Source organism: Neodiprion pinetum, chromosome 2 (genome assembly GCF_021155775.2).
Source record: "Neodiprion pinetum isolate iyNeoPine1 chromosome 2, iyNeoPine1.2, whole genome shotgun sequence".
Classification (NCBI taxonomy): domain Eukaryota; kingdom Metazoa; phylum Arthropoda; class Insecta; order Hymenoptera; family Diprionidae; genus Neodiprion; species Neodiprion pinetum.
Window position 1 is genome coordinate 8,653,981 of NC_060233.1, and position 11,827 is coordinate 8,665,807.

The 11,827-nt window shown below is 36.0% G+C and overlaps 1 protein-coding gene across 2 annotated transcripts in view; it reads left to right on the top strand.

Annotated features, from left to right (window-relative positions):
* The window catches only part of LOC124211888 (uncharacterized), a 34,746-nt gene extending 23,053 nt beyond the window's left edge, over positions 1 to 11,693 (top strand). Inside the window, exons 2-3 of one of the 2 annotated variants that reach the window (XM_069133788.1) lie at positions 298 to 433; positions 10,438 to 11,693. In XM_069133788.1, coding sequence (XP_068989889.1) covers positions 298 to 433; positions 10,438 to 10,783 — 482 coding nt within the window. In that variant the 3' untranslated portion in view covers positions 10,784 to 11,693. Of the gene's footprint in view, positions 1 to 297; positions 434 to 9,845; positions 10,074 to 10,437 lie in introns of those variants that run through there. The other variant, XM_046611402.2, reaches the window with a different exon arrangement.
* Positions 11,694 to 11,827: the final 134 nt, after the last annotated feature.

An 11,827-nucleotide genomic window follows, 5' to 3' on the forward strand; every position in this document is an offset into this window, starting at 1 on the left:
CATTATGGCCCGGATAAACCGTTGGTATTAAAAATTACGAAATATGTACATAGTATGCATATAGACTTAAAAAAGACTAAAATATGGACAATGGAAGCTGAATTTTCTGGCACCAAACATCATACTTTATGTACGAAAACCTAATAGGAAATGAAAATGATTTAAATAAAAAATATGCATTTACATATTAATTCGGGCCCTATTGATCATAAAACGACAGAACAGCGATCAGCTAGCCGCGGGAATCGAATTGAATATTATACATCCGTGTCTGCAGTCTGTGTCCGTGTATTTTAGTCTCCGGGAGTTCCTGGTGTGGGGAAAGAGAGAGGATCGATGGGGCGAGACGTCTCCTGCACCACGCCCAAGCCGGGGGTGGTTATACGACGATGATTCATCCCATGCCGAGTTCACGCACCCCCATTGAAATTCGGTACGTGTCTATCTATTACAGCCGCAGGCCGTGTTTTCTTTTTTCCCATGCAATCATCCGTTCCTGCCTGCATCGCGTATCCTGCACAGATCGGTTCTGCATTTACCGCAATCTATTATGGGAGTGAAAATGTGACGGTGTGACATCTGGTGGAAAAATAATGCATTGATTTGACTGGGCCATATTTAATTTTAAAATACATCTTTCGTTGTATTTTTTGCTGTATATTAATTCCACGTGAAAAAACTAAGGCCTCACAGCTTGCACTACGTTTTCCTTACTTTTATAATCGCGTAATTTAGCTGAAGTCATCTACTGATAGTCCAGATCTCGCCGCCATATTGTTTGATGATGTATATAATAGTTCTTGATACGTGGAGGAAAGATTATCTGCCAGCAGATAAAATATCCTGCAGGTATTAAGTTTTACACACTTTCGTGTTTTTTTTTTTTTTTCCTTTATTTCAACTGTCACACCGTGACACTTTTATAGCTATACAATGGTGAGAATGTTTTAACACCATTTTCATAGTCAAGGGATCGAATTAAGCCAGAGCGAATCGACGGTCACGACGGTTTACGTCATGATTGAACTGTTATTCACGAAGTTTTAAGTAAAAACCGACCACTTTAGCGTATCTGTATCATTATCTGCATATTTATACATCACCTGTTCCCAGATCATTGATTACTGGGTTATTCCAGCCGATAAAGTCCGACCTTGTGACCTGTACAATTTTTATCAAGTTGTTCCTAAAGGTGACGTAATATTTTTTTCTCGATATTTGTAAATTGCTCGGCTAGTCACTTCTGTAATCAGTGAAATTTATTCCGACCTGATCACTGATATACAATTAACAATCTACCCGGTAATTACGTTATTACAGTGTGATACGATAATGAGTGTCTGTGCACTGATACCGTCTGAAAATGATTTACTTTGTCGTTTTTGGGGGGGGGGGGGGGGGGGGGGGGGGGGGAACTAGCGTTAATTTGAAATCGACAAGAACCGCAGATGACTAACGCGTGTCCATTCCCTGAAATCAGTCGGTCAATCTATAGGCTACGACTGTTAGTCACATAAAATCAACTTGAAAACCATTTCGACTTCGCGGATGCAACACACAATGAAAAGAGCCGGAAAGATGCCTTACTTGGCGATAAAAATTTTAATTCTTGGCTGCCAGCTTGCTAAAAGCCGGGAACCGTTCTCTCAGAACTTTTGAATACCCGCCGGCGGGAAATTCGAAAGAGCTGATTCGATGCATCGGAAGGAGCGCAACGAGGCCGCTTACGGTAGTTACATGTATATGTACATTATACCTACCTACAACGTTGGCCTTGATTCGCACGGTACGAACCGTCAGGATCTCTCGCAGGCAATGAAGTCAATTAAATTCAACCAGCACGGAGTCAACGACTCCTTAACACGAACGGGGCAATCATTCCTCCTTAGGAAATCGTTTTTTTTCCTTTAGAGTTTCAAATTTTATTCCTCTTTCACTTCTCCTTCTACAAACAAAATTTGACTGCCTGCTGCATGAAGATAGCTAAAAATTTCTATCTGTAATTATAATTAAGATTTGTGAATTTTACATTTATTGTTATAGTCAAAGAATCACTGCACGCGCGTCCTCTTATTCCACATTTTTTATACTCTTTCTTTATTTTCAATCCTACGTCAAACATATTTTTCTCTATGTATGTTATAATTTTATTTTATTTATCGTAAGATATACACAATTTTTTTTTTTTTATTCATTCTTCTATTCCTAAATCTTGTCCAGAACAGCACTGTTTCTTTTTTCATTCGTGCAAAGTAAAAATCCACGAGAGTTGAATACTTATACCTAACTTGTTTTTTTCCAAATTCATTACTTTATCTTGCGACCCTTATCATTATTACTATTATTATTTTTATTATGTGTAGGTATTTGGGAATCGAGTTTAGCATAACTCTAGAAGGAGGCAGTAGCGAACGACAGACACCTATATGGCATAATGTGACAGCCAAGAAAATGCTAATAGGTACATCAACGCTATGTGGGTATAACTATTTCTGTGAACCGTTTCTGTCCCACTTACGATAAAACTTTACATAATAATTATAAACATGAAAGTTAGCTATATAATGTATATATGGCCATACAGTGCATCTGCGCAACGAAGAAGAGGCTTTGAATTTCATACATTCAGAGCGAACTGTGTAGAATATATTACATACATTATATACGTATGGATATTAGACTAATGAAATATGGAATGAAGTCAGTTACGAAATGAGAAAAAAAAAATACATGAAAATGGGAAAACATTCTCCGAAAATGAACAGTCATTTGTCATTCAATGTTAGATTTTTCAAAAGTCATTTTGATTGTTTGTGATTAAATATTAATTCTTATTTCCTATCGCTATCCCAATTAATATGTTTTTTTCTTTTTTTGCCTCTGTTGGTGTGAAACGGATTTCAAACCGTGGAAACCCATTTCTGTACGCATCGTCGGTACTGCGTGTTCGTGAAAAGTGAAACAAAGAAAGGTGCTCGTGACGATTTTGGCGCGGAGGTTTGAATAAATAGGATTGCACTTGTCTCACGTGTCGAAGTATTCGATACGTTCGCGTTTTTGTTCGTTAATACACACAGTACACGCGTGTCGCGTACACAGGCATGTATACAGTATGAAAGTGACGATAGCTCGACACGCGGTTAATACTTCCATAAAACTTCCATATTTGGTCTTAACCACTTGAAGCGTTCGATGTACGAGCGCGCTTGCGGCTGTGGAGCACACCTTAATTCCTTATAAGTCCCGCTCTAATTCCTCTAATCGTGAAGTCTGCCTGTAGTCCATACATCCCTGCAGTAAATAATTTAATAATAATTAACGCCCACTAGTTTTACTAATTACAATCGTTAGCGCGCGATATATAACGCGGTGTCTTTCTATTTCTCTTTTTCCCCGCCTCCGTTTACACAGCTTGTTCATTTATTTATTCATTAATTCATCCGTTCATCTCTCTTGCGCTTCCTTCTTCTTCCTACGAAAAGTACATCTTTTAATTGTATACATCGTGAAATTAGATATAATATCACGTATATTATACAGGCGTATAAATTATCAGTGCCCAAAGTCTAGCTGGTATGAGTTCCGTGACCTTTAATTCTTCGAACCGATCCGATTTAAGGTGCCGCATTATGTATTCTAGAAAATTTACAATATTTATAGTTCTCATTGAACCGTACTTTTATACCTGTTGCCTGCACGTGTTCGTATTTCGATAATTTTCTATATAAGGTATTTGAATGACTAAATTATCAAATTTTCAATTCTTTCACCGAGTAATATTGTCAAAAAATACATAAATTTGTTACAATAAGTAATCTCAAGTTTCGTAAACGACTAATTCATAATTACTGGTGAAAATTTTAAGCCCGCATGATTTGAAAAATTGCTGAACATCTGTATAATTGAGTATCCACATAATAATAATAATAATAATAATAATAATAATAATAATAATAATAATAATAATAATAATAATAATAATAATAATAATAATAATAATAATAATAATAATAATAATAATAATAATAATAATAATAATAATAATAATAATAATAATAATAATAATAATAATAATAATAAATATGATTGTAGACGTAAAAATTTTTTTAATCTAGATAAGTAAGAATAATTCAAATTCTTAATATTATCATATAGCTTTATAATCTTAAATTTCCTCACAACTTACATTCACAATACTTCGATATTAGTATCATAATTTTTATCTGCTAAAATTAATAATTAGCAGCTGGATAGTTGTCGAATTTGCATTGTGAGTGGAACAAGATAATTAAAAAAGGTTGCGAGTGTTTTTTTTTTTCAAATGGTAAACTGGCTCTTCGTGATCTTCTTAAACTTTTATTTATCTCTTTATACACCGCACACATCCGTGGGATATTCCAGGCTCTCTCCACAGGACAGGAAGGGACTCGACCTGGCGTTACTTCGTTTCATTACTCAGGGCTTAATATGTACGTGGTATAATACATCTGTCACATTTCTTTACCATAAAATTCTGTGAAAGTATGATTTTATCACGTGTATATTACAGATATTGTACGTAACGTTAAGTACTAGTCCTTGAAAGGAAAAGTTGCGTCGCAACGTGTCGTACTGTTCGATTCATTGCAAAATTGCGGCCTAAATCAAGGTACAAGTTTTCATTTCCGCCACTATGGTTGATGTACTCATTGCAAGGCTGTCACCTTGTTATTTTAATTTTTTTCTACCGTTCAGTTTATTTCTCCTACCAATTATTGTCCTAGAATGAATATCAGACTGTATTCTACTTTGAAAAAACGGATGCATTGCGCGGAATCTTATTGATATGCGTTTATTCAGGCCTCTTTTTTTAATCTTTTACGGTCACGTTGCGAATCCTGATCACGTTACATGCCTATTTACTGTACTCGCTATGTAAGCATTATGTCCAACATGAGCATGTAACGCAAAACGACCAACCCAAATATAGGCGCGGGTGAGGATGTTGCCATATACGAATGCATGTCAGGGTTGAAATGGCAGTCGACCATTTACGGGCCATATTTTGACTCCGCGTGTTCGCGTGTAGGTATAATAGAAATATTGTATAAATTTGGAGAAATTCACTCGAATTAAACCTACCCACGTATATGATTTCGTTATTTTATTTATTTATTTATTTATTTTTTTGCAACTGCAGATACGTTTTACTTTCGAATAAATTACACTGCAGGGTCATAAAGCAAGAATTCAAGTTTTTTAATTAAATATATCATAAGCAATTTGAAATTGACGAAAAATTGCAATTTACATGCAGCAGTTTGCAAAACAGTAAGAGGTGAAAAAAAATTTGAGAAAAATGCGAATAAATATAAAAATAAATGAATGATAAACCACTGGGTAAAAAAGGCCATGAATTACAGAATTCTTTCGTCTTGACACCTGACGCATTTGGGTTGTTGCCGATTGTTACTTCTCGTTATCCTCGTGGGCGACGGCCAAATGCCTTCACTTTCGATTGTGTGCGGGGGCCAGCTTTTCTCGACTACCAATCTGTGTGCGTGTGTAAAACTGTCGGAGAGAGAGAGAGAGAGAGAGAGAGAGCAGACATTCATTATAATAGAAACCGTCAGCGGTGGCTTACAACGAGCTCGAGAACATTAAAGGCGTCCCAAATATGGACGCGAAACAGACACATGAGCCCAGTTTCAAATGTGTTCAACGACATATATACGTAATCTAAAAATGGATGGGCAACAATTTAGACGAGAGAAGTAAAAAATATATGTAACATCGGTACAAGCTGTGTCACACACATGGCCACGTCGGTGCGTTCATATAATTACAAGTGCCTAAATTTGGCGTATACTTCATCGGCACTTATTGCGATCTTGAAGGATTTAGATGATTTTTTTTTTTTACCTGTGAATAATTCAGTATTTTCATTCATGCCTTAGAGGTGCGTTGATTGGTGTAATGGGAAGTTTTTAGAATTTCGTTGGGCCGTTCTAATTCCGTGACGATAACTTCAAGCAGGGAGCGGCGGTTGCAGGAAGTTAAGGGATTCGTATCGTCGAGCTGACAATGAAACGCTCACGCATCCTGCTTTTACTGATTTCTTTTTTCTAATTTATTTTCTCAACCGTACTTGGAGATAAATGTACATAAGTACGTGTACGTGTAAAAATGTTACAAAAACTAAGAGTAGGTTCTTCGAACCATGCATATCATAGTCACAAATATACCATAGTATATAAGGTATACGTCAAGAGGTGAATTCATTCATTCACGTACTGATCACGAATTAACAAGCATTCCGCGGTTATTTCAGTAGCGCATAATCGCCTCTAAGCAAGAATTTTGTCACTACCAACTAACATGTACTAATAGCACATGCCAGTGGACCGAAAGCAGAGAGTTCCACGGCATTGGTACAACCACCATGACTAATACGTTGAGTATGGGGTCCTTGCGTGGTGCATGAGTCATAGGTAATGCTATGCGTTTTTACGACGTGGAGATCTCGGCTCAGGCCTGTAATATTCAGAAATAAATTCATTTGTTGTAATAACTGTTCGCGCGAATTATCGCAGTATATATAGTTGCAAGAATATATCATGGTACGAGATAAGCATAATCAAAAAACCGTGGTAACGTCTGTTAGATTTTCTAGTAACTAGAAAAGAACTGAAAGAAACTGAAAAGAATCCAGAACTACATTTTACGGTTATGGTAAAATATGAGAATAGTTTACAGGCTGGTCACAAATTTTTAGGAAAAAAAAAATTCCATCTCATTTCCCAATTTTCCACGACCCAAAACTCAGTTTCACTGACATTACTAGCTCTATATTCAGTCACATAAAATTCAAATTGAAAAAATATACAATGTACAAAAAAGTGAGTTTAAGCCAATTTTTTTTTCACGACATAAAAAAGTAAATTTGTCACTTCAAAAAATCATTTCTAATTCTTACGATAGAAAATTGATATTTTCAGTTGTTTCCATGACCAAAATAAAAATTCCCTGACAATTGCCGGTTTTCCAGGTTTCGCAGGATTTCCATGCGTGTGGCCATCCTGAACTTAGGACTGTATTATCACCATAATCACCTGGCCACAACTATAAATTTCTATCAGTTCAACGTATATATGCGTGGCCAATGAATTGAAAATTCGGATGCGCAAGTGGTAAAAAAAAAAAAAAATAACCGAACGAGTCATCTTTCAAGAGATGACGAAGTTACAGATTTGCATCCGCAGACTTGCAGAGTCCTCGTAATCTGTTCGACCCTATCGCTCAACTCCCGACCAGCAATTCGCACTATTAGCAATATGCTTCGCAGTCACGCCGCCCGCAGGTCTGCCTCGTGATTCACGCTATCTCCGAAGTATTCTCCTTGGTTTACTAGGAAATCATTACTCGAAGGTGGCGTTATACGTTGGTACACATCGGATGACTACGGGCCAATGATTCATTTACTCGCACTCGAATATCCCGCGGCTCCCCCTTTTCAGGCTTACACCTCAGCTGCCTTACTCACGATCATCTGTCTCATACGTGATTCATATTAATATCATTTCGGAAGACTAGTTTTATTTGTCACTCATGCGCTCCTTTCGCACAGAATTTCTCCAAACAGACGTTGACTTTATCACATCGCGTCGCTTGAATCCGAACGGATTCTTTCCGTTGCCGTAGATTTTTTTCATTCTACAATTTGTGCACGTCGATTTACATCGTCAAAATCAATTGGGCTGCTAAGCCGGCCTTAGCATTCTGCTTCTCTTCTCCATGCAATTTCAATTGAAAATTCAGTTGAACGTGAATACGGGGAATGCCATGTATATATACATATCATTACGAACCGCGATAAGAATATAGTCGTTATCGTAATACGGCGAATGGATTTCATCGGTATTTAATGAGTCAAATGACCATAAATGGATAATTGGACGCGGTTATCTTGGGACTTTGAACGAACGCTTTTATTAACTATTGTTTTCGATCGCCCTTGAGATACTGTAACTTATATAAATTTTGTACAACGTATAAGAGACGATTTATAATTAATCGCAGAAAAAAAGATTGCATATATCATGCATAGGTATGTGTACTCACATCAATTTATCGGAAAAAATCAAATAATCTATGTCACTCAGTTCTTGTTTCTGACTGAACTTCGGTCTTCCTACAACCACATGTACTCGTATTTTCTGCAAGTCATGTAATCAATTTCAGAAATTACATACCAAGGCAAGACAAGGCGTTTAACCGCGAGTTATGTTTTCTATAATCGTGACGGACGATAAAAATGACTTCGCGATTCCGTCGAAATAATTTTTTTATTTGAAAATCTTTTTCTTAGCGAACTCACAGTGACTTACGTTACAAATAGGTGTTATGAGATCGTCGAAGATCGATTATCAAGAATACTTCACTTCTCCGAATTACGCAATGTAAGATAAGATATAGCTAATAGAACCTGAAGTGTTTGAAATTCCGGTTGAAATTAAGGTCAACACGTACAATCTATAGTTGGAAAAATTCCTCCAACGTGATGCTAATTAACGTCACTGCCCATAATAGAAGTAAATATTTTGATTTGAATATAAAGTCCCAATACTATGCATGCCAATCTTCTATCTTTTGACTAAATATTTAGTGTTGATATTTTGGCGAGAATTTCCTTCTATTATTCCAGGCTAAATTACACTTTGTCGGTGCACGTTCATGTGGTATTAATATCTGTAAGGTAAAAAAAAATAATAATAACATTCTACCTCAATGTCAAAAACTATCTTTATTACGATACGTTGCAGATAAACTACAAACAAGGACAGTTAGATTGCAATACAAGTGTATTTTTCCACACGTCCGTGATTACCTAAACATGGACGTGTCTAAGCTTAAATCAATTAAACGTACGAAGCCAATTCGGAATCGTGGCATTGATACAATTATATCATATTCAAGATCGAAAAAAAAAAAAATCGGTATGAGGTGGATCAAATAATTCTAATTATTTTATCTTAACGAAAAACCATCTGTAGATTATGTACCCGTGTATATCGATTGAATAGATTTTAATGAGGCACGCAGTTACAGGAAACCTGATTCCAAGATCGTCAGTTGAGTATCTGACGTCAGCACTCGGCGGTTATTTGATAGTCAAATTGAAATCAATTTGGTATTAATTCTGACAAGAGTCTGGGTAAGGCCTGTATATGAATATGTACCCAACAGGAACGTGATGCAAAATGTAACTTAACAATCCGTGAGCGTATAAAATGAACATTTTTCAATTTCTAAAGTTATTCGATGTAAAAGAATAGTATCGGGCGTCTTAAATAACGTGTTACGAGAATTGGTGACTCAGAATGTTCAAAATTTTCGGTAATTCAAAAGGAGGTAAACAGTTCCTGCGGCCCTCGATAGAGCGCAGTAGCGATCGATTCAAATCCGTTGCAGTGAAAATACTCCAAGAAGACTGTATCGAATTTGAATTAGATTACCATTCTTATAAAAAATTTGATTTCGGAATAAATTCACAACCAAATATCTATCTGAATATCACATCGAAAACCCTGATGAGAGAATTTTAATGAATATTTTTCTTTTTAATTTCAAACTCTCCCGCTATGAATAGGCTGGACGCGCAGCCTGGTTTCAAATTTCCCTAATAAGAAAGAACCTAGCTCCATCCAAAGTGTGCCACTACATGACAGCGAAAGACACTGGTTGAAACGTTCCAAGCTTAGAGCCTTAGCTTAGAGCATATACAGTAACATGCTCTAGGTTCCAAGAGCCAGCGCTGCTGTCATCTGTTGGTGAAAGCAAGAACTACGAAGAGCAACAAAAAATTGAAAATCTTTGCTACCCACTATTGCGATCGCCACTTTTTCAGGGACGAGAGTACAGATATCGTAGATGTATTTTACGCTGTACAGCCAGGAATTGTTATAATTCCTGTAAAATACCGACTGTTAATAGACCATAAGGGTATTGCGAAAAATATGATTTCAATACCAGAGCATCGTTAATAAATACTCCAAATACGGAGTATCGAATTCGACGATGACACAAGCCAACAGGTTAGTTATTAGTATTTACAACGAACGGTTTCACGATGATATAACCTTTAATTTTACACTTTTGACTTGACAGAAGAAAATTGGGCTCGATGCGATTTGAACTGTCGGATGAAAAAAATTTGAGTCTTCCCGGTTTTAATATTTTATATTTATTCCAACAGTTGATGTTGTGTTTACCCAGAAACAAAAATATCTTTACTGTCCTTCGCCCAGTTGTTTTTTAAATCAGCTATTCCATTAAACGTAAATTTATTCGACGACGTAATTAGCAGCTAATTTTATTCCTTATTCTAATTGTTTTTTCACGTTTTCCAATCTCGTATTAAACTCGCCGCTCATGCCTCATTTTGCATTTACACTTCAGAAAAAGAGGACGCAGCATAGAAGATGAAGCTGGTGAATTCATGCCGCTTAGTAAAAGGATAAATAATCTCCACATTAACGGATTATCTGGACTACCAACTCCCGAGTCTTCCCAAGAAACCATGGACTCTGAATGGGGCAACCGCAGCTATGTTCCATCTCCCAATCATTCCGAGCCTTCCCAAGGCTCGAGTTCTCTGGATGGATGTAGTTCGAGCAGAAGCTCATATACCGCCGAATACAGGCCCAACTTAGACGCAAATGACAATCCGTACTATTATGAAAATAACAAATTACTTTATTCACTTTACATGGAGCGTATGCAGAGAGCATCTGAGCTATACTAATCATTGTTCAATTTGGATTTACATTTTGCCTTTACTGATTCGCTGGCATACAGCTAGCTTTGAAAGAAGAAATCTCATGCAACATATGACTATATGTCTAATAGTTATTTCGATAAGACTAATAAAATCAAAATCAATTAGAGAATTTCAAATTATCCTCAGGCCGAATCGTGTTTTCATCAAACCATTTTGGGCCAGATATAACCTTTTACTTGTTGTATTGCATTTTATTATCCCCTGTACATCTTGATAAGGAAAAATATATTAGAAATTAATTCACATTTACTCAACTAAAACCGCAGTGTATATCGGTCTGAAATCATGTTTAACACTTACATGATATACTGACATATTTTACGATTATTTTGTTCATATAATTTGTCAAGTCCCGACTGGTGTGCGACAAGCGCTTGTATGCTATTAGTACAGTCTAATGTAAGATTAGTTTAATAAATCAACAAATAATAAAAATAAAAATCAATAAATGAAGTACATTAATTTCTTTTAATATTATATTTAATAATTATTTTAATATTATAATTAATTTTTCCCGCGCCTATGTGCCAACGGTTTTGTAAACAAATCAGACTTTTACTGCGACTGCATTAAACCTTGATGATATCATTATTCCAATGCTTCAGACATTTGTGCACTGCCTAAAGTATACTACTACTTGTTATTGCAATCCTTTGAATTCGTATAAAGAAAATTATCTATAAAGCAATCGTTTTACAAGAAGTATGAACAGTAGATAATCTTGTCCGTTCGTATCGTATTTTGAATCTCCGAAGAATAATGTGGCGCAATGTTTGTACGGTTGCGTTAGGTACTTTTGTGCAGTAAGATGATAACTGGCTTGACTGTTGTTAAAATATTCCGTAAATCAGTAAATGGCAAAAAAAAAAAAAAAGCATTGTTCCTTGAAAATTTCCGGTAAAACTAGTTTTCAGCATGGTAATATTTTTTTTTAGTATATTCAAATCTCTGGTCGTATCAGTGTACCGTGTACATAGTAAATAAATGACCGCAAAAGATTAGATTCGA